Source organism: Microtus pennsylvanicus, chromosome 10 (genome assembly GCF_037038515.1).
Source record: "Microtus pennsylvanicus isolate mMicPen1 chromosome 10, mMicPen1.hap1, whole genome shotgun sequence".
In the NCBI taxonomy this organism is placed as follows: Eukaryota; Metazoa; Chordata; class Mammalia; order Rodentia; family Cricetidae; genus Microtus; species Microtus pennsylvanicus.
In genome coordinates, this window is record NC_134588.1 from 43,674,468 (window position 1) to 43,698,022 (window position 23,555).

General features: G+C 41.8%; 1 protein-coding gene across 2 annotated transcripts in view; it reads right to left on the reverse strand.

Annotated features, from left to right (window-relative positions):
* The window catches only part of Hmcn1 (hemicentin 1), a 452,651-nt gene that overhangs the window by 21,428 nt on the left and 407,668 nt on the right, over window positions 1-23,555 (reverse strand). For both annotated transcript variants that reach the window (XM_075988199.1, XM_075988198.1), the window contains 14 exons: window positions 22,037-22,306; window positions 21,427-21,597; window positions 21,136-21,306; window positions 15,371-15,541; window positions 14,802-14,972; window positions 14,193-14,363; window positions 13,874-14,044; window positions 11,481-11,630; window positions 10,767-10,904; window positions 9,638-9,759; window positions 8,705-8,942; window positions 4,545-4,607; window positions 3,194-3,313; window positions 2,585-2,719 (listed from right to left, as the gene is read on the reverse strand). In XM_075988199.1, coding sequence (XP_075844314.1) covers window positions 2,585-2,719; window positions 3,194-3,313; window positions 4,545-4,607; window positions 8,705-8,942; window positions 9,638-9,759; window positions 10,767-10,904; window positions 11,481-11,630; window positions 13,874-14,044; window positions 14,193-14,363; window positions 14,802-14,972; window positions 15,371-15,541; window positions 21,136-21,306; window positions 21,427-21,597; window positions 22,037-22,306 — 2,262 coding nt within the window. The remainder of the gene's footprint in view (window positions 1-2,584; window positions 2,720-3,193; window positions 3,314-4,544; window positions 4,608-8,704; window positions 8,943-9,637; window positions 9,760-10,766; window positions 10,905-11,480; window positions 11,631-13,873; window positions 14,045-14,192; window positions 14,364-14,801; window positions 14,973-15,370; window positions 15,542-21,135; window positions 21,307-21,426; window positions 21,598-22,036; window positions 22,307-23,555) is intronic.

Consider the following 23,555-nt stretch of genomic DNA (forward strand, 5'->3'; position numbering starts at 1 on the left):
TGCAAGCGGCCTCCTTTCCCTGACCTTACTGCTATTCTCCTGACAGAGTTTGTCACACTGTGTCTGACTTAGCAGCTTCAGCAACTCTTTCTCTTTCTTCAGTCACTACCAAACTAATCCCAACATGAGCTGGCTCACAGTATAAAAAGGAGAATGCAAGGCCGTTGTGCCTGTCAGCACTTTGAACCCTTCTTTCCTCAGTTCCAGGAGAAGAAGAAGAAAAAGAAGGAAGAGGAGGAGGAGGAGGAGGAGGAGGAGGAAAAGAGAAGAGAAGAGAAGAGAAGAGAAGAGAAGAGAAGAGAGAGAGAGAAACAGACAGAGAGAGACAGAGAGAGAATCCCCTTTCCTAAGAGAAGTCTTTCTGAGTTTTGCCCCTCTGAAGTCCACCTTCCCTTCTCATCAGCATGGGGATTATAGCCCTTCAGTGGGTTATTCCTTTTGTGTAGGTTTGAAGTCCCATCTTTCTCTTTGCCTCTAGACATAGTCAAGCCTCTTTGTGGTTCCACAACCTCCCTGCTAGGTCACATATATCTCAATTCCTTTCTCTTCTCTGTTCTAATCCAAATCCTTCAGAAGAGCAATTGCTATATTTAGGCTTTTTACTCTAAAAATTAAAACTGTCAATATCCCTTATTTGAGATCCTCTAATTTAGCTCTTGAAAGGCACAGTGTGTGAACTTATATAAACAATATATATATATGTATATATATATATATATATATATATATATATATATATATCACAAATACTTGAAGACATTTTTCTTGGTGTGTTTCCCTCTTTTCCTCCTCTTCTTTTGCATGCCCCCGTCTCTTTTCACATTGCTTGCCAGCAAAAGCAAATGCCATTAACAATCAGAAACAAATAACACATTTTTTCTATGTTCATCCCTATATCTCTACTTTCTTTTTTAAATTATTCTTTGTTTTCTAATCAGATTATTTTATACAAGTTATACATGATTTTTTATAGCTTGATTTTCTCATTCCTGCACAATGGCTGACGGTGTAGAGGAGTCATCTCTCTCTTCCTGCTTTGTAGTTTAGTATCTACTCTTTTTGTGTCTGCAAAAAAATGCCGGTATCAGCTTTGTTGGTAACTGCCGAAACCTTGAATCAACCATGGTGTCTTCCAGTAGGCGAAAAATAAAGTGCGAAATATTCATACAGTGGTATATTACTTGACCCTAAAAGAAATGTATTGTGAACCCTGCAAAGAGCCAATAAGGACCTTAATTACTAAGCAAAAGAAGAGAAGCCCGTCTCACGGCCATATACTGAAGAATTCCAGCAGTATAATAGTCTAGACTAGGAATCAGGGTTGGAGAGGCAGAGATGGACGCATGGGGTATAGAGGGTTGGAGAGACGGGGGCACATGGGGTTCAGAGGGTTTTGGGGATCATGAAACTACTATACCAGCATCAATTTGTGGAAATGCACAGAATGTCCAACACCAAGAGTGAGCGATCGTGCAAAGGGTGAACTCTGAGTGATGCAGTTCATCAAAATGGAACAAACACAATACGGTGCAGCAGGAAGCTTATAGTGGTGAGGATGCTCATAGTGGAGAGGGTGTCAGGAAATACGTGAAACTCTACTTTCTGATAGTCAAAAAGATTTATTTTAATTCTTAGACATGTTTAGGAGTGTACAACTGCATTGGGTACATGCATGAGAGTGATGCCCCTGGAGCTCGAGCTCCAGGAGGTTGTGAGCTGCCCTACACTGTGCTGGGAACCAAACTCACAGCTTCTGACAGAGCAATAGGTGCTTTCAACAGTTGAACCATCTCTCCATTCCTTCTGCTAAATCTTGATTTAAACGTCACACTGATTTAAAAACAAAAGCCCTATTAAAATAATCGAATAATGAACATCCTGGTCTACACTGAGTCTTCTGCAGTGGGGTGCTGAGGAACAGATACGATTAGGTTGTGTTGCATGATCTGCTGTCCTAAATGGTATTAAGCAAATGGTATTCGAAACTACTGTGCTACAAATATTAAAAACAGTTATGGACTATATCTCCATAAGAACTTGTCAAGCAACTCCACTTTCAAGACATCCAAGCTGTGGCTATCCATATCTAAGTTCTGAGAGAGTGGAGTCCCATTAGCCCTATGGGTTCCAATTCTTTCCCTTTTATATGACACTTGTCCCTTTAAAAGATTCAGAAAGTCTAAAGCTCGAGATTGGAGGGCTGACTCAAAGGATAAAGGGGTTGCCATAAACATGAGGACTGGAATCTGAATCTCCAGCACTCATATGAAAGCCAGGCGGGTGTGGCGTGGATGGGTGTGGTGTGGGGGGTGTGTGGCAGTTTACACTTAATTCCAGTGCTAGCCAGCTAGATATACCAACAACATTAGAGAGACTTTGCCTGAGTACCTAAAGTGTTGTGCAAATGAGGAAGAACCTAAGGCCAACCACTGGGCTCCACACAGATGTGTACACATGTGCACAGCCAACTGTACACTCACACATATGTAAGTACACATACACGTAGCACATACAGACATATACATAGCAATATAGACACACACACACACACACACACACACACACACACACACACACACTATACCTTGACAACTTAGCCCATCAGAAGTTCTTCGGAAGCCTGTTCCACAATGGACCACACAGCGATAGGATCCAATGGTGTTGTCACAGTCCTGACCAGCATGACAGCTATGTCCACCCAAAGCACACTCATCAATGTCTACAATAGAAGGCGCCATGACATTGGAGGTGAGTTGAAAAACAAGCAACTTAAGAACTTGTTGCGATGCAGGGATTAGAAACCACAAAGCATTTGAAAATATCAAAGAATAAGAAAAACTGAATGTTTTGGTTGACTCATTTGAAGTGACTTGGACAGTTAATAAATTCATAGCAGCGAGCTGTGATCTACTCGAAAGCCGGTTGCTGGATCAGACTACTTATGAATTAGGTGACTTTTAACAAATGAGTTGCTCTCTCTGAGATCTCCAGTGAGCTATCCCAGGCATTTCTAATTTCTGGGTGTCCTTATAAAGGCGATGGCTGGTCAGTATTCCCTTTCTTACTTTCTCAGTGCAATGAGGACTTTTCTGTTTATTGCAAAGCTGTGGGAGGGGAAACTGGTCGATGACTGGCCTACCATGCTTTTCCTAGGTAAGGGTGTCTTGGTCATTGGATTTAGTTCAGAGACTACCTTGGCAGGTTCTTCCATCTGCAGCTATCGTGAGCCCTTTGGGGCAGGAGCAGTAATAGGCTCCCATGGCATTGTGGCAGGAGTGGGAGCAGGGATTGCCAGCTGTGCATTCATCTTCATCTAAAAAAGAAAACAGAAAGGACTGTCAGTGTGCAAAACTCCTGCTTCCTAGGAGCTGTTCAAGTCCATGACAACGATCATGCTTAGATGCCTAGGACCTGGATCAAATATCACAGAGAACACTTTAAGTGACACAGGATGGAATTGTTATGCAGAAATTAACTTGAAATCTCAAAGTCATTGCTGATAGTGATAGCTAAAATATATTTATATTTGCTGTAATCTAAAGGCTCCTTAGCAGTTGCAACTCGTTCTCCAAAGCATTCTTCAGAGATGGAATTTTTAGGAAACTACTCTAATTTGCATGGCAAATCTGGAGAACAGAGGTTAAGCGAAGGCCAGAGTGGAGACCTGAATGCGGTCTGAACGCTACGTCTTCCAGCCCACTATGTTATGCTGGTCAGCGCAAGAGCAGCGCTATGCAGGACAACAGGAAATCCTCAGCCATTTACTACACTGTGACTCCCTGTGAAGAAGTCTCTTGCAAGGGTACTTGTGGGACAGAGCTGGCTTTACGGTTCCTGTGGGCCCACTATTCCATCCTACCCATGACCGAGCAGTTCTATGGTTAGGCGAATTTGTGTTGGATCACTGAGAGTTCCCATTCATTGAGTTGCTGGATGGAGATTAATTTCCTCTGCTCACTTCACTCCGTACTTGCTGACCATCTCTGATACACTAGACTCTGGCCAAATTGAAGGCACACGGGCTTTATCAGCGCACTCAACTTCAAGTGTAGTCTGCCATTTGATAATAGGCAATCTTCAGTTTATTTAACTTCTCTACATCTCTGCTCTTTAGTTATCAGGTGGAACATTCCTAGGCAGCTGTGGTGATTAAATACCTAGGAAAATGGCAGCAGCAGCTGATTAAAAGATTACTTTTAGCTGAGCCAGAGAGATGAATCAGCAGGTAAAGGTGCTTGCTGTCAAGCCTGACGACTTAAGCTTGATTCCTTGAAATCACATAGTGGAGAGAGACATCTGTCTCTTACAAATTTTCCTCTGGATTTTTTCAGGAGCTATGGTATTGCCATGGGCCACGGTATTTCCAGAAGCCACGGAACTGTCATGAGCCACGGCATTGTCATGAGCCACGGAATTGTCATGAGCCACGGCACTGTCACAAGTCACTGCATGCCCCTTCCACACAAAATAAACAAATGTAAAGGAAACATACCTGTTGCTGACACTATATGAAATGAAAATATTTTATTCATTCCTATACTCACCAGCACAAAAGGGTCCCAGTGAGTCTAAGGTGAAGCCAGAGGGGCACTGGTTACTGCGTTCTCCTGCCAAAGCAAGAAAAGCACAATTAACTAGTCTGTTAGAACACCAGCACCCACTCCCAGTATTGCCTTCCCTGGAAAGATATGTCAAAGAAGAAACGATGAAAAAAAAAAACACAGTGTTGGAAACAAACAAGAATGGAGAACTTCATATTTTTTCAACCAAGAGTTAAATGAACTAGTCCAGAGGTTGTTGGCAAGCTGACACTGAAAACAAATTTTCTGTTTAAGTTATGAACAGGAATAAAAAGAAAACAAAATAAGTTATTCTGTAATAGCTAAAGAGAATCCAAGATAACTGTGTGTGCCAGGCACAGCAACAGGTGCATCCTGCTGTCCCGACCACTGGTGCACTTTCATGAAGGAGGAAAGATGCTGTTTCAGACGCTTGCTAGGGCAAACAGCAGAAATGCTTTGCCTTAGTGGAAAATCAACATTCTAGGCAGGAACCCCCATTTCTTGGGGTTATCCATTTGCAATATTGAGACTCTTGGCTGAAATTCTTGCGTGAGACTGTTTTCCTGTTCTGAGCAGTTGAAGCCAAGCAAGTGGGCAGGTTGAGCTAGAACAAATTGAAAATGGTGTCAGGAAAAAGGTCACCGAAGAAAGAGATTCCTGAGAGCACTCAAAGCGAGGGTGAGAGAGTGGGAATGAGGGGGATGGAGCAAAAGCATCCAGAGCATGTAGTACATGATAGCTTGAAGGGTTTGCGGCCCTTTGTTGTGGAATAATTGTTTTGTACACTGTGAATATGTGTCACTCTGGTTGGTTTAATAAAAAGCTGAACAACCAACAGCTAGGTGGGATTTTGGGGACAGAGAGGATGCTAGGAAGAAGGGAGCCATGAGGAGCCATGGAGGAAGCATGATATGTAGGAGATGAGGTAACAAGCCACGAGCCATGTGGCAGCACATAAGTTATAGCAATGGATTAATTTAAGTCATAAGAGCTAGTCAGAAACAAGCCCAAGCTATTGGCTCAGCTTTCATAAGTCTCCATGTGGTTATTTGGGAGCAGGCTGGCAGACAGAAAGATCCACCTACAATCCTTTAATACAGGTCCTTATGTTGTGGTGACCCACGGCCATAAAATTATTTCATTATTACTTCATAGCTCTCATTTCGCTACTATTACAAATGGTAATGTAAATATCTATGCTTTCCAATGATCTTAGGTGACCCCTGTGAAAGAGTCGTTTGACCCCCAAAGGGTCCAACCCACTTGTTGGGAACCACTGGCTTAAAGGTTACAATCTGTTTCATTTCATTCAAACCTGACATCCTTACTGTTGTTATGATACCTATTTCAGAAGAGGCGTCTGGAACAACAGTTTATAAGCTGTTTACGAGCAGAAGCTCGAGTGGGCAGCCTTAAGAAGCAAGCCCTTTTGAATTGGTTATTACGACTTATGTTCAGTTAGTCATCTGTTCCTACATGCTTTAAACTTAACCAGTACGTGTGTAGGACACATTGTTGGTGATGTACTTGTGAAAGAAAAATCATGCCCCAGAAACAGAATTCATTATTCTCATATAGAAGCTTTGCATTTTTGGCTATAATTGGGAGAGACATTTTTTTCATTAGGCAGCATTTGGGAGATGTTGCAGGAGGAGATTCCTTGTATGCTAGCATGATAAAGTATTAAAATTTCTTGCATGGAGCTGGGTGTGGTGGCACATGCCTGCAATCCTAGCATCTGAAAGGGGAAGGAAGATGGTGTGTTTAAAGGTCAGTCCAGGCTGTGACAGGGAGTTCTTAGTGGGGAAAGTTTTAAAAAGAAAAACCCAGTGAGTAGGGAAGGCCCAGGCGCAGGTTTCAACAATTCTGCAAAGTGGAGGAAAGTCCCGAGCATTTGTTGCTCTGAAAAACTTTGATGTAAGTAGGAGGCTGCAATGATAGAAACTTAATGATATATTACATATTAAACAGGGGGCTGGAGAGATGGCTCATCGGTTAAGAGCAGTCTATCCACTGAGATGTAGATCTTTTAATCTGCTATAATAATTGTTAAGGAAAAGACAAATACATTATTGCATGACTATTGCCACACAATCACCCAGGGGTGGAAAATGAAGGCTTTATTACAGTGCATACTGCTCTTTTCAATCACTATTACACCATAAATGTTCTCTTCACTTGTGTAAACTTACAATGGTGTCTAATACATGACCCACACTCAACGAATGTTAGGAAAAAAATGAATCAACTATTTCTTGATAATCATTTCAATGATTTTTTAAGAGATTATTAAACATGTGTCATATTTTCATATCATGTCCGACTTCTACGATGTTTATTTGTTAATTCTTCTATTACAAAGAAACTAGATGAAACCTCTAGGATAGTAATGTTGGGCTATTTCTGTGATTTTGTTAGGACAGACTTAGAGCATCAACATTTGTTAAAGAACCAACCATGCAAGCTTGCCCCCTGGTGGCTACTGAGAAATGGCAGGCACACAACGAAATTCACAGAGCAACTCTTTCAACACACAAATCATAGAATCACACATGCAAGGCCTGCAACGGAATTTAATTGCCTTTAAATGTGTTTACCTATATTCTGGGACTCAGATTATTTAGTAACAATCTCAGATGGTGCAAAGATGTTCACGTGGCTTTAGGCTTCACATTTAACATTTAAGCCTAACATGTAAGAAGTATATGTGCTTATTTAGCCAATACTTTGGCTTCTCCAAGGCACGTCCAACATTTTTGTGTGGTGACATGATGTATTCTTCTACAAAGCTTGTGATCAAGATCTTTGCAATCCATCACAAGCGCGGGTGCTATAGGACAACCACCAAGGAAAGCTGGGCAGACAGTGAGGGAATGGCTGAGTGAAATAAGAGAGGAATAAACAGCATTTGCCGTCTGCCACTATGTCGTGCGGCAGAGGAGAGCTGAAAACTCACATGGAATGTAAAACATTTTACCTAGGTATGAAGATAGCTTTATACTAAAAAAGAACAAAGATGTTACCAAAAAAAATCAATAACAAACCCTCAAAATGTCACAGAATATGAAACTGACAACTGCAGTGGTTTGGAAGGATGAGAAGGAACACTGGGGACCAGACACTCCAAACAAGCCCACACCACAGCACAGAGCACACATCACTTCAGGGTATGGGGCTGTCTATGGAAAATGGACAGCGGTTCAGAAGTGATGTATTACACGGCAGTTTCCAGGAATGAGAGATAATAGTATTGTAACTATTCTCCACAGCTTTTTTGTTTGTTTTCCTGGTAAAACGTCACTATGGTGTCCTTTTCTCATAGGAGTCGGGTGTGGGTGATAAATTTTTATGGCCACATTGATTTAAGGCCTAAGTGGCTGTTAAGACATGTCAGTATGAATTCTTTTATTTTCCCATTTTTCTCTGCATTGTATCTCTGCTTGATCCACACCTTCCTGAGTGACAACATTAATGTACCCAATAAAGAGAACAAAGCGCTTAAAAGAAAGCGGCTTTGAGAATCTGCCCATTAGCTTAAGCTGTGATATACTTTACATGATATTTCAAAGATTTTGAAAACTCATTGATTCAAAAAGGACTTTATTATCTAAAGAAAAACATTCAGGTGGATAATATATATTTTAATCCTCTCCTAGAATATGGACTGCAACAGCAATTCTGCCAGGTGCTATGATGAGGCATCTAAGGAAACTAAATGTACCTGAACAATCTTTACCCAGGAGGGCCGACCTACAACAAAAACAAAGAATGGAGTACACAGGGAAAACCTAACTCTAGCACGTTAGGTCTGGGCCTTCTTAGTACTGTTTTGAATGGCTTCAAGGCAGCTGACTTTATCCTTTTTAAAAGAATAAGAAAGGGGCTGGAAAGATTGCTCAGCAGTTAAGAGCACTGACTGCTCTCCCAGAGGACCTGGATTTAATTCCCAGCACGCACATGGCATCTCACACCTGTCTATAACTCCAGTTCTAGCAGACCTGGCACCCATGGCAAAACACCAAATGCACATAAAAACAACCAATTAATTATATAATTAATAAAAGAAAAATCAGAAAAGAAAGAAAAGAAAAAAAGAAAAAGATGGCAGCACAGATATTTGGATCTTTCTTTAATCATATTACCTTTGGAAATTGAAGCATGGATTTTAAAACCCAATGTCTCTTCTAGTTGGTTGTAGTTAGACTCCACAGAAGATGCATGAAGAGTTTCTACTAAGAAAGGCATTTTACCCCAGGCCTGATCGTAGAAAATGGTGTGGTTCCATGTGTAGGGGACACTGATGCCATCGATGGTGAAGAGCCGGGTTGAGTAGGCGTAGAGCTGCCCGGGTCCTGTTTGAATGTAGTCCTCGGTGTAATCCTAAGGAAAAGGACTTGGGGGTCAACACGGCACCTGGCATTTTTCCTAGGGGACTGTGAAGAGTGCTCACAGGGAGATGGAAAAGCCTTGCAGATTAACAGTGGAATTCTGAATAGAGCTGCAACAGCACAGTAGTGTTCTGGAAGTAATTCCTAGGTTGACTCTTTTCATTACAACCAGATTTGTAATTTACTGTCACAATTTGTGGTTTAACAAGATGCTGAAGTTGTAGGTCACGAACAAAGCAAGTTGTCTGAGGGGCTATTTTCTCCACTCTGGAAGCTCACAAAGCCTTTTCCATTTCTTTCAAGTTGAATTTTTGTTTTTGAAATTTAATTATAATTACATCATTTCCCCTTCCCTTTCTCCCCCTCTTTATTGATAGTACACAAAAACCTCTTATAGGAATCTATTCTCTTTTTCAGGAGAAAACTCAACAAGTGGCTTAGATCAGCACAGCAGCTATTCTGGCTCTGATATACTAGGTAATAAAAACACTCAGAGAGATTTAAAAGCTGAGCCCCTGGAGATTTCTAAGCAAAGACCAGATGGTTATTTACAACCTTGCCGGAGCAGTGATTTATCTGCAGAGCAAACAGTAAGAACCGAGGACCGCTGTGCTCTGCCACAGGACTTTCGTTTGGCCTCCTCCTCACCGTTACACTGATAACCATGGAGATCTTGGAACAAGTTACCTTCACACTGACTTCAGCAGGTGACTGGAGCTGCAGCACGTAACCACTCACGATGACATCGAGCAGCAAAGCGCCGTCAGAATCCAAGCCCCGCGCCACGTGTGTCATCCGCAAGACCTCTCCTGGGAATGGCATTGCATTCATTTCCATAGCAATAATAGTAACAGTTATTATTATCATTCTATATATGGCTGGTGGAAGCATAGAGAAGAGTGATCTAATATAATAGCGTTATTTCACAGATTCCCTGTTAAAAAGTCAGCCTTACTCAATTGTCTTCCAAAATTCTTTCTCTGTGGCAAAAGCATAACTTTTAATTACTCAGAAGATTCCAGACCTTAGACTCAAGCAACAATCAACCAGTTATGCAAAATCCCTGCTGACGCTATGGGCCAGACAACTTTGCAGGGACCAGCAATGCCCACAGGCTTCTACAGGGTTCTGCTTTCGCCAGAGCTTTGGCACCATAAGTAAGTGGATATCAAATGGTCCACCTGTCCTCTGCTGACTAAACACTGGTTAAGGAGAGGCCCCCTCCCTAACCGTTCTTCCCAGAGGTCAATCCCACTGAGACTGGCCTGCTCCAAGGAGGCTGAAATAGAGCTTTGCGTGACTCTTTGCGAAGACAGGAAGGGTCTCAAAGGGCTAACGCACGACGATTAGGACAAAAGCGAGCAGAAAGCATTAGTGTGTTCAGCCTTGTTGCCATCTGTCAGGTAGAGAATCACCATACATGAGCTGATTCGTGGTGAAAGACAAGGCTCTAACTCATAACGAAAATGATCTCCCTTCGTTATTCATGCTTTAAATCCTCTCCAAGGTTTAAAGACAACAGGCACAGAAAGGAAGATAAAGAAGGCATTGGGTTGTAGAATTACTGTTCTTGATAACACACAGTGCCTTACAGACCTTGTTGTAGCATCCACAGACAGAAAGCCACAAACCTGCTTTCTTCCATTACTCATGTAATGTGCACCACAAACTTGTCATAACTACACGAGAGCATGCACCATGTTTTTCTTAGTCGCCCAGCTTTACAGTGATCCATCTATGTCTAACCCGTGCATCTATATCTACGCCTCTATGTCTGTCTGTATGTAGTAGAGTATCACGTTCACCTGACACTAACCAGTTGCAAATTCCACTTGGGTCTCTCGTTTGAACACTGCGTTAGTGAGGGTAAAACCATTGACTGCTTCTCCTATCTCTTTTGCTGTTGTCCAGTAAATGGGATTTAGGATAGAAATGATCTTTCTCATTGCTGGACCTAAAAGAAAAAGATAAACGGGGTTACAGAGCAAAATTTAACTGTCAATTATTATCGTAGTATATTATTCACAAGGGTGGATGCTAAAGTTGACGGTCAATGCGTCCTTGGGTATCTTTTCCATTAGCATATACTAGCTGTACAAAATACTGGATTCACTAAAACATTTTCATACAGGTACTAATGCACTTTGACCCTCTCCCCAGCCAGGTCCTTTCTCTTTGAGATAAGGACAAACAATGTATTATATCAATGACTTAAGATTTCATCCTTTAGAATCTTTAGGTAAAAACAGGAAGATAAAGAATAAAGCATGTTTTAAAAAGAAATTTATGAAGGCAGATGAGATGGATCAGTGGATCAAGGTGCTTGCTGCTAAGCTTGATTACCCGAGTTCAATTTCTGGGACCCATGTGGTGGGAGGAGAGAACTGATTCATCCCCATAAGCTGCCCTCTCATCTCCATATACACACCATGGTACACATGGGAATGTACACTCAAATAAACAACAATTAAGTATTTAATTAAATGTAATAAATAAGTTTATTCAGACTTCAACAAATAAAGCTACTCACCAAGACTTCGGGGCACATTGGTAATCTTGGCCTGTATTATTCTTGTATCAGAATTGGGGCTGTCTGTTATTGTGGCATCAAGGAACGCAATTCCAAACTCAACATCATTAATATTCCCAATAACACTCCCTCTGGCTCGCTGGGGTCCACCTATTGGGAGAAGAAAAAAAAATTCCTGGATAAGGAATCAATTCCATCAACATTCCATGAGGGAAAGGAAAGCCAGCACTCAGAGATGCTACAAATCTTTCCTCAGACATCAAAGAGTCCCAGGGCATCCAAATTTGAAAGCCAAATTAATAAGCTTTTAAAACATTCCACTTTCACATAACACCCATTATCCCCATAAATCTAGTATCCTTCCGCTCTGTGAACATCAGAGTACGATTTCCTAAGCCAAAGAATACAGTATGTCCATTCTCACAGTCCAAACAGAGCATGTGTTTGTTGATGGTGATGAAACCATGACTACCGTGAGTTTACAGAGAAAGTCACGTGTGGCAGTAAACACTTCATATGCATTAACTCCTTTGACTCTATCAACGGCACTAAGAGGAAGCTTTAAACAGACACAGTTCGCAGACTGGTCAAACAAAGTTCAGAGAAACAATGTAGCGCTACCATCATTACTGGTCTAGAGAGAGAGGACTGAATACATTATCTTCTTGCCTTCGAAATGTGTTCTGGAAACTGATAAAATTGTGTACGTTTATTGTGGATAATGCGTTGTTTTAAAATATGTATACATTTGGGGACAGATGAAATCAACTAGTTAGCATATCTGTCACTTCTTTTTTTTTTTTTTGATTTTTCGAGACAAGGTTTCTCCGTAGCTTTTGGTTCCTGTCCTGGAACTAGCTCTTGTAGACCAGGCTGTCCTCGAACTCACAGAGATCCGCCTGTCTCTGCCTCCCGAGTGCTGGGATTAAAGGTGTGCGCCACCACCGCCCGGCTTATCTGTCACTTCTTGTACCTACTGTTTTTATAGGGACAATATTTAACAACTGTTCTCTTTGCATTACAGAATCCTGTACGATTATGGAGAATGTAGAAAAACAACATGGAAGTAGACAAAGTAGGACAGAGGTCTCCAGGGGCAAAGGGGGAGGGGAGGCTTGGAGACATACTGGTCAAGGCTACAATGTTACGAAGGGAAAAGAATTTAAACATATCATCTGTAGAACTAGTCATTATTGCTAATAATATAAACCATGTTCTATCTATTGTTTCCTTCTTTAGAACAAGGAAAGATCTCACAAGCAAAATACCATCTAATCTTTGTTGCAACTCACTGTCTGAATAATGTGGTATATTGTACAATCTGGATCAGTGTGTTCACATGTGTGCATATGAACATACCTATATGTATGTATGTATGAATGTATGTACTAGTTCCTTTGGAGATGGGGGTCTTAGCAGTCTTGAGCTATAGTTAATGCCTTTGTTATTATATTTGTCTATCTGATGATAATTAACATGAGAGAAATTTGAGAAATATAATTTTAACAGCATTGTAAAATTCATACCAAAACAATTTGATTAAAGAACAAATATGAGAACTCCCTCTTTCCTTGGTCATAAGCAGGAGAATGAGGGAGCTGGTGGGCAGGGTTGCAAATCATTCAGTCTAAATGATTATTGATTAGTGTTGCTTCTATTTTAACTGAGGAGTTTGAGTCCCAGCACTGAACAGATATTTCCTCAATCTGGCTACGTGGCTGGGTTTCTTGAAATCTTGTCAGATTCTGTGACTCAAGCTGTCTGTCTATCTAGACAATGAAACACAGCAACTGAAGCCAGAACTGTTCTCTTGCTTCAGGAAGGAGTCTCAAAACCCCACATGACCATTGATGCATAGGGCATGTTTGCTGTGCAGTTGAGTGCTTGATACTTGGTCTTTCAGTTTGTTTACTTAGAAGTCTCAACCCCCCCCCCCCCCCATGACCATTGATGCATAGGGCATGTTTGCTGTGCAGTTGAGTGCTTGATACTTGGTCTTTAAGTTTGTCTACTTACATGTAAAAATCACTCAACCTAAATAGTTCTCACCCTGCAAATGGGGCTTTCTCGATTTTCAGGGACATTTTATTTCTGAGGAAAACTTTAAAGCTTTGTAAGGTCGAATAGTATCTTCCCATCAGCGATATTGCAGCTGTCAATCATTAGAAACACGTCCTCTGACACAAAGAAGCCCCAAAGGAGCAAACAGAGGCCAAAATCCAGCTGTAAGCACCGTTCTAGGGGGCACAGACTTTTATAACTTTTTATAACACTCCCTTCCAGAGCTGGCACTGTTTCATTTATCGTGGGGTTCAAATGGTACCTTTTTCTGATTTGCATGATCACTCTACGCTTGTGCTAGCCATGGTCCTGCCAAAGTACAGCTCACTTACCTGGACATGCCTGTGTATTGCATCTGGATACCTGAGTGGCATCTCCTGGACAGGGACGGCCACTTTTGGATGGCACTGGATTGTCACATAGCCGCTTCCTCATCCTTTCACCTCCTCCGCAAGAGACAGAACAGTGGCTCCAACTATGCCATGTTCCCCAACTTCCATCCACTGTGAACAAGAATGGAAGGACCAATAGTAAGGACTCAGTTTTAAAATCTTCACTTGGGACACTCCTGATATACCAGCGACAAGGTGACAACAAGGGTCACTAAGCGATAGGTTTGCTCATCCCACAGACTGGAATTAAGAGGCTCACCAGGACACATGTCAGTGTTGCACCTCTGGATCTGGGTATCTGGCCCCCCACAGGCTCTTCCTCCATTGGAGGGACGTGGGTTGTCACACGTGCGGTACCTTCGCATCTGCCCTCCATTGCAAGTTCGGCTGCATGTACCCCAGCCACTCCACGGGCTCCAGTTACCATGGGCTGCAACATGCAAGAATTTGACATGAAACAGGGTTCTAAAGCTGAGAAGTAAAAGAAACCATGGCATTCATCCCCAAATCAAGGAAAACCCTTCGAGAAATAAACAGATATTCAAATCAATAAGTGGATATCTTTCCAAAGCAGGTGACTTAGGTGATGCTTTGATTGGAGACAGAGGAGACAGTCTGGTGAAGATGATTCCCTTCAACTGCTCTGATATTATATTTAAGCTGTCCCACAAGCTAAAGGTAATATGGGAGACACAGTCTCCAGTCTTGCTGAGCAGAGGCTGTAACATTCATAACACACGAATCCAGAACATTTTGGCATCCTAAATTAAAGGTTGAAGAGCAAGCAATAAAATACTGTAACTTTAAGGTTTGGAGTCAAAACAAAGCTTTAAGGAAGTAACGTCGACTCACTGTTTCCAACACTCACTTGGACAAGGATCACTATTGCAAAAATCACTCTGGACATCACTCCCCTCACACTGGCTTCCTCCATACTGTGGCACGGGGTCAGAACATGCCCTCGTTCTCTTCCTGGCACCCCCGCCACAGGACACCGTGCAGGCGCTCCAACTGGCCCAAGCCGCCCACTTGCCGTCAACTGTAGTAACAGAAAATCATATGTGCTCAGTTACTACCTGAAAATGATCAGGTTAAAAAATCATCAGAGGGTCTTGGCTGGAGAGGTGGCTCAGATGTTAAGTGCGTGTAGCTCTTCCAGAGGACCTAGTTTGGTTCTCAGTACCCAGCCTAGCTCACGACTGCCTCCTAACTGTAGCACATCTGTCTCGTTCTTCTGACTTTTACAGGTACACGCACGCATGTGGCACACACACACACACACACACACACACACACACACACACACACAAAACAAGCATAAATAAAAAAAAATTAAAAAACCATGACCAGGTCAAACTGTGGCCATTTTGGGGTAATGCCATTGTTGAGTGAGTGGTAGGTGTCAGTAGGTGAGTGTGTGAACTTTACTTGTCTCACCTGGACAGTGTCTCTCATTGCAGACTTGCATCTGGGTTTCTGCTCCGCTGCAGTAGGCTCCACCAAATGATGGTGGTGGGTTGTTGCAAAGTCTTGTTCTCATCTGACTGCCTTTTCCACAACTTTTGCTGCATGCACCCCAAGGCTGCCAAACACTCCACACTCCATGAACTACAAACAACAGAGGCAGTTTCAAGCCACAGGACCGTATTTATTTAAAAAACAAAATTATGCAAATAAATTAACTCCATAGTAAGTTAAAAAAAATCCCACAATCTAAAATAACTAAAATTGCACCAAAAGAAATATAACTAATGATGTCTTCCTTCTCTCATGTTTGGTTTGCAGAGGGAATTGTGTCCTGGGACACTCAGAAGGCTTAACGACTGCCAACATAAATGCTTACAATTATTCAAAGCAGGCTATTTTACTAAAATCAAATTTAATCAAGCGACCATATGTAAACAGAACCTGAGTGTTCAAGCCCGAGCTAAGCGTTTGTGCACATTTGGTACTCTAGGGATAATAGAAGAGACCAAGAGCTTCTAAACAAGTCTGCCTAACAGATCTAGATGTGCTGTGGGTAAGAAGACATTTTCAACAATGCTGTTTTGGACCCAAGACTGCAGGCGTGCATCCCTAAACGTGGCCTGGCTTCTCACTTACCCATGTTCTGTTCTTGGATCTTCCGGCAACAGGGTGATTTGCACAGGTCTAAGCCTTTGAACAGTTTTCTCCATTACATAATCTTCATGAATTAGAAATTCGGAATAACACACTCACCTACTTGCTAAACAACAGAAACAAAACTGACCCACAGTTTCCAGAAAGCGCAATTAAGGACTTCCTTTTGGCAGTGAATGCATTACAGCATCAGGACCACAGGACTGGAACAGCCCACCGCTTCCTCCTAGGTGCGTGGGCCGAGAAGCAGCACTGTGGGTTCCCTCATGCAGGAGTCAGTATCAGGCCATATTTTCCTCAGAGAGCTTTCTAGATATGGTGATCATAAAGCATGCTTCTATCATCACCAGCTTTGCCAGATATATGAACCAAAAGTGGGGTTAAGACTTGTATCTAAGTATTCTCAACACAACTTCTAAGAAACTGCAATATTAAAGATTACCAATGAGATTATCATTTTTCTGATTTTAAAGGAAATATTAAAACATCTTGCATTTCCTCATATTTATTTATTTATTTATTTTCATAATTATTGATCTTTGATTAAGGTGACTACTTATTCTCTTGCTTTGCAGACAGCAGCAAACACAATCACAGGAACCTATTGTACTCAACAAGAATTTGTTCTAAGACAATATTTGACTAACCATAAGAAGCCGGGAGGGAACACTTAAAATCACCATGCTGTTGCAAATGGATGGAACTAGAAAAAAACTATCCTAAGTGAGGTAACTCAGACGCAGAAAGATGAACATAGTATGTACTCACTCATAAGTGGATAATAGCTGTAAAGCAAACAATAACGAGCCTATAGTCCATGATCCTAGAGAAGCTAATAACAAGGTAAACCCTAATATATATATGTATATATACATATATATATATCCACCTGGAAAGGGGAAATAGACAAGATCACCTGACAAAATTGGGAGCATGGGGGTGGGGAGAGAAGGGAGAGTGGAAGGGGAAAAAGAGGCCTAAAGGGGAGAGGGAGAAGAACTTCAGGGAAAAGGATAGTTGAAATGGAGGAAGGAAATGAGAGCAAGGAAAGAGATGTTTTGATTGAGGGAGACATTATGTCGCTAGTAAGAAACCTAGCTCTAGAGAAATTCCTGGGAATCCAAAAGGATGACCCCAGCTAAGACCGTAAGCAATAGAGGAGAGGGTGCCCAAACTGCCCTTGCCCTGTAGTCAGATTGATGACTATTTTAAATATCACCATAGAAACTTCATCCAGCAACTGATGGAAACCGAGGCAGAGACCCACAGTGAAGAACTGGTCGGAGCTCCCAAAGTCCAGTTGAAGAGTGGGAGGAATAAGAATATGAGCAAAGAGGTCAAGACCATGATGGGGAACACCCACTGAACCAGTTTACCTGAGCTAATGGGAGCTCACCAACTCCAGTCAGACAGTAAAGGAACCAGCATAGGACCAAACTAGACCCTCTGAATGTGGGTGATTAGTTGTATGGCTGGGGTGGACTGCAGGACTGCAGGCAGTGGCACCAGAATTTATACCTCCTGCTTGTACTGGCTTTTTTTTGGGGGGGGCGGGAACCCATTATCTTTGGATAGATACCTTGCTCAGCCTGATATAGTGGGGGTGGGCTTTGGGCCTTCCCCAAAGCAATGTGCCTTACTCTCTCTGAGGAGTGGATGTGAGAAGGGGTGGAGGAAGGTAAAGGGAATTTCAAGGATGTTCGTTAATCAAAGTCGAAATCTCTGATGACATAGAGATGCATTATCAGCAGAGGTTAGGGTTGACTGGCATTTGTTTATGTAATGTACGCCTTCTTTCTACTCTACACAAATAGAGGCTTGAAAACTCCCCTTGAAAGTGTTTTGTTTTGACTTTTTATTTCTTTTTTTTCCTTCACAGGGGTACATTCATCCATTGACTTTTTATTTCTAATTCACAAAGAAACCCTAACCAAGACTGATCTTTATGACAGAAGATGGAGTAGAATTGAAAACTTCTTTTAAATAGAGATAAACAAAACAAAAAAGGAAAGGAAACTAAGAAATATAATGTAAACCAGAGAAAGCATACAAGATCATGATGTTTGGAAGATTCCAAAAACCTCCTAAATAGTCAAACTAATCCACAAAGAAAACACAAAAAGAGAGGAATTGCTAAATAAGATTTCAAGCCACAGTCAGTGCGTTTATTATAATACGTGGAAGTTCTGTGAAGAGCAGCAGAGGCCTGGGATAGTAGTAACCACTCTTGAGAAGACCTGGAGCCAGCAGGTCCTTAGGACCTGTGCAATCCTGGGCCCCTGGCTTGGCTTCTGTGTATTAAACTTCAATACTCAGGGTGCACTGAATCTTCAAAATCCAAACCCAGGATATTTTGAGCATAACAAGAGATAAATTAATGGTGTATTATAAACCCCCTGAATTATACTTTTTTTTAAAGATTTTTTTAAATATTTATTTATTTACTGAATTATACTTGAGTCATTCCATTGCTGACTAATGAGCCCTTGTTGATATAAGTCAATAAATAAATAATAAACAAAAGTTCTTTGCAATAGAAAAGGATAACAGCTGTGCAAGATACAACAGAAAAATCAGTATTCTATGAAAAGCGTATGAGTAACAGATGCAAGAAATAACCAAATGGATGTCAGCACTAGTGGGGAAAAGACCGATAAAATGTTTACCTAGTTGTAAAGCATCCCTACACGTACATACTATAAGGGGAAATAGTAGCACCTGCTAGTTTCTGTGGTCTCTACTGCCTCCATAGTTGGCATCTACCTACTGGGGTGGCATCACTTAGCACTCAGTTGAGAAGAGACAGGGCTCGCATTCACGGTCTCACTACTAGAGAGTACACTGCTAACAGCATACCCAAACAAGAGCTAAATTCAGTTGGCTTGTAGACAGTGGAATAACTAAGGAAACACCCCCCAAACTGTAAACCAATAAATCAGTGGGCAAAATAATAGTAAATACATAGTTGCCAAACATGGAGAGAAAATCGATGTTTATTTTAACACGGTAATTATTAACAATGTTCAGCCTTTCACTTCATAATTTCCTAAGCTGACAATGGAAAACAAACTCTCTAATTAGGTATTTATATTTCTTCTTGTTTTGAAACAATGCTGTTACTTTAGAGACTAAAGCAAACACTTGATGTTTTACTCATGTTAAAGACTTCAGGGCAGGGGGCTATGTTTGTCTGCCTGTTTAATTTTTTTGTTGGTTACAGCAGCTGTGAGCCCGTTCCACCTTGTTTGGAGGTCAGAGAGTTTGAGCTTATTTTTGTTCTTGCAAAGTTGTTAACAATGGGTGTGGCTACAAATGAGAGATTCTGACCTACGTGAGGTTAATTAGTATTTTGAGTGTTGAAATAGACATGCCCCACCTGGACCTAAGGTCTGAGAATTCAAGTCTATTTACCTTGAGTTGTGCTAATGAAGCCTGTTGCCTTTCCCCAACCACTTTAGAGTGAAGTACACACGTGTGGAAGGATAAACAAGGTGAGTTCAGTATTCACTGAATGTCCCTCTCGACGCTGTCCTATGTTTCTGTCTCTTATTTCTCCTATCTCTATTCCTTTTGCCTAATAATTTGAATCCTCACGCTCCTACCCTGGAACGTATGGGTTCAGCCAAAGCTGGCTTTTGACAAATTTTTGGGAAGATTATAGTAATATATTACCGTGCTCAGATAAATTCCCCCTTTTTTTGAAATACAATAGAAATAAAACCAAATTCCTGGTAAAGTATTCCAGATGGAAGGAAATAGTCTTGGGTATCACATCAGCCTGGGTTCAAATATCCAATTCCCTTCTACTAACTATGCAGGCTTAGTTAATGAGTTAGTTAATAAATTCCCATGGTTTTCCAAATTTTTCTTCATGTGCATAACAAGACACAATATATAAGTCAATGATTGTCTTTTTTTGAGTGATCTCTATCTTTTTTGATTATTCTCTCTCAGTTTTGACCCACCAGTACTCTCTTGAGTTTACTCAATACGTTTATCAATGTTAAAATTATTCTTGACTTAATAGTCTCTTTATAGTCAATAGAACATTTCATATTCTATCCAATCAAGTGTTTAGAAATTCAAATGTCTTCAGGTGAGAGTACATAATGAACATGGCCTAGAGTCTAGAATGAGCGAGTGAGTTCTGACTAGCCCTTCCCCTCTTCTACTTGAAGAGAAGGTTTCCTACGAGGTTCACAACAAGGACCTCTGGACCCAGTACTCCTTGACTACCTCCATGAGCATGTCCCTGAAGCTGCCACCGAAGTGCCCACCTTTTAGATTCAGTTAAGACAAATACATGTGACAAACTCATAGTTGTTTCACAGAAGTTGACATGAGCCTTCGAGAGAGGAACTTCTTCCCTCTGAGGTCGGAGATTACAAGGCCTCTGTGAGCTACTACTTGCCTGTGGTCATTCTTTCCACACATGGGAAGAATTTAATGGAGAATTAAGCCAAAGAGAAGAACAGTGGAGATCAGAGACAGAAAATACACCAGCAGAAGCATCAGCCAAATACTTGCATTCTATTATATCTGAAAGAAGAATCCTCTGTTTAAATTTGACCCTGTCACTTGAATCTGAGAGAGGCGTCGAGTATGACATCAGTAACAAAAGGAGTGCCAATCAGATGACATGGTACTCATGGGCAAGGTAGACGAATAAGATGTTAACGGGAAGCTGTAAGCAAGCTCCTCGCCATCATCACACTTCCTGGCAAATAGCTCATTTTCTCACTTGCAAAAGAATGACTAGATTAGATATCACCTGAAGTCACCAGCATCTTTCAAATTTATGAGTTGGTAATATATATATATAGTATATATAGTTTCTGTGCATGATTAAAACTACTCCAAGTGCAGAGCCACTTTCCTGCTCCGTGAAGGGAGATATTTTCCTGCAACAGAGCCATTTCCTCACAAGTTTCTGTGTGAAGCAGGAAAAGAACACAAAGAGTGAACATATTCCCAAAGACGGAAGACATAATACCATTTCCCAATGAAGGAAGAGAGGATCTTAACTCCAGGATAGGAATTAATGTGCGAAAGCTTGTCTGGTGTCACCGCTGGGTCCTCACCTGGGCAAGGCCTAATGTTACACATGATGGTTTCCACGGCATGCCCCTCACATGGCCGCCCGCCGTGCTGAGCCGACGGGTTACTGCAAGTTCTGGTCCTGGTTTGGTTGCCATGCCCACAGCTTCTTGTGCATTCTTCCCAGAAACTCCATTCTGACCAGTGACCATCCACTGCAGGAAGGTGAAACCGTTACACCACCAGGAAAATTCAAATGGCAAGCACTAACCCCGGGGACAGTCCAAAGGTAGGGAACAGAAATTTGAGTCTATTAAACACCCATGGAAGCATACCTGGACACAACTTCTTTTGACAGTAACGTGTCTCTGAGTCTGACCCCTGGCAGGGCCTCCCACCATTGGCTGGAAGTGGGTTGTTGCATTGTCGGCTCCTCTTTTGGACACCTTTTCCACACGTGACACTGCAGGACCTCCAGGCAGACCACAGAGAAAACCCACCATGCACTGCCAAGAAGACATTGCATTGTCCCAGGTTTGCAAGTTTAATCTCATGGAAGTCACACACTGCATGTAGAGTTGCATGTCATTGCTGGGGAACAGCTATGGAAGATTTCCTTTAGGGGTTAATATCTAAAAATAACTATCTAGAATAACTCAATAAGTTAGATTCCCTCTTAGATCCTCTGCTGATTCATGTGGTCATGGCTATGGGAAAATAAAAGATTATATATATACACACACATATATATATATATCATATACATAATTTTTTCTGAAAGCTTTTGCTTAGTTTTGGATGAAAATTTACCTTATGAATGATTATGAATTATCAATGATTAGCATGGCATTTGAAGACTCTCAACTGTGTTGCTTAGATCTCATTCGTTGATAAATCATAAGGAGACTGGGTATCTGAGCTGTCTCAGGTTCTGCTTCTACTTACCTTGGACTATGATGGGCACTCTGACAAGGACAGAACCCATCAGGTTTCGGGCTACACATTCATATTCAGAGGTATCTTCTTTGCGGGCAGCAGCGATGTACAAGGAGCTGTTAGACAGCACGGTAACTCGGTTATCCCAGGGGATGGGGTGCCCTTGGCGGGACCATGTGATGGTTGGCTGAGGTTCACCGGTTGCTTGACAGTCCAATATGACTCTGCCTCCAGCATCCACAACAGTTTCCAGGGGTTCAAGAGTGATAATGGGAGGACCTGTGAGGAAAGTAGATAGTGGCTTTTAGTTGTGAAGCAGCTATGTTAATATTTTATCTTATAAAATGTGGTGACTTTAGTTTGAAAAGAATGATAGGGCTTTTGACATTTAGTAGTATGAACTAGTGGGGTTTTGACTTGGGCAATAAGGTTTGTGTTTGCATAAATCGATAACACACAAAGGGAAGAAGATCTGATGGGAGGCAGTGGGGAGTGGGTAATGATTTGTCTATTTTTTAGGACATTGACCATAAACAGGCCTAGATGGAAGGTAGATTCAGATATATTCACATAGAAATCTCAAAACCAAGATGCTGGTGAGGAATGTGGATCTGTCTTCCATAATTGGATGAGATGTCTTCAAAACAGAAGGTGACATGGTAAAAAGATGACGAGACACAGAAAGCATGTGAGGGCATTAAGAGATGGGCAAAAGGCTCATTTGCAAATGATACAGAGAACTGAGCACCAAGGAATCAATGGAGAAGAAACAGGAATCCTAGCAATGAAAGGAAGGAGTTTCGGGAGGAGGGAGAAGCTGTCAGCATCTGGGAAGGAACAGCAAACCCAAGTGAAGGTCCTGGAAAGGACCAGATATAAAAGGAGTTGAAAGCAGCTGCAGGCAGGATGCTTATCTCTGTATCATTCTACATGCTTGCAAACTTAACTTAGGGAGGAAGATCTCGAACAGTGTTTTAAAAAGGAGGATTGGGATAAAGGAAGGTTGGATAGGGGAGCACGGAAGCACAATTCTTAGTTAAGGGAGCCACCTTAGGGTTGGCAAGAGACTTGAACCTAGAGTGGCTCCCAGGAGCCCAAGCCGAGGTCTCCAGTTAGTTCCTTGGGCAGCTGAGGATAGGGAACCTGAAATGACCCTATCCTATAGCAATACTGACGAATATCTTGCATATCACCATAGAACCTTCATCTGGCGATGGATGGAGATAGAGACAGAGACCCACACTGGAGCACTGGACTGAGCTCCCAAAGTCCCAATGAGGAGCAGAAGGAGGGAGAACATGAGCAAAGAAGTCGGGACCACGAGGGGTGCATCCACCCACTGAGACAGTGGAGCTGATCTACTGGAAGCTCACCAAGGCTAGCTGGACTGTGACTGAAAAAGCATGGGTTAAAACTGGACTCTCTGAACATAGCGAACAATGAGGGCTGATGAGAAGCCAAGGACAATGGCACGGGGTTTTGATCCTACGCAATGTGCTGGCTTGGTGGGAGCCTAGCCAGTTTGGAT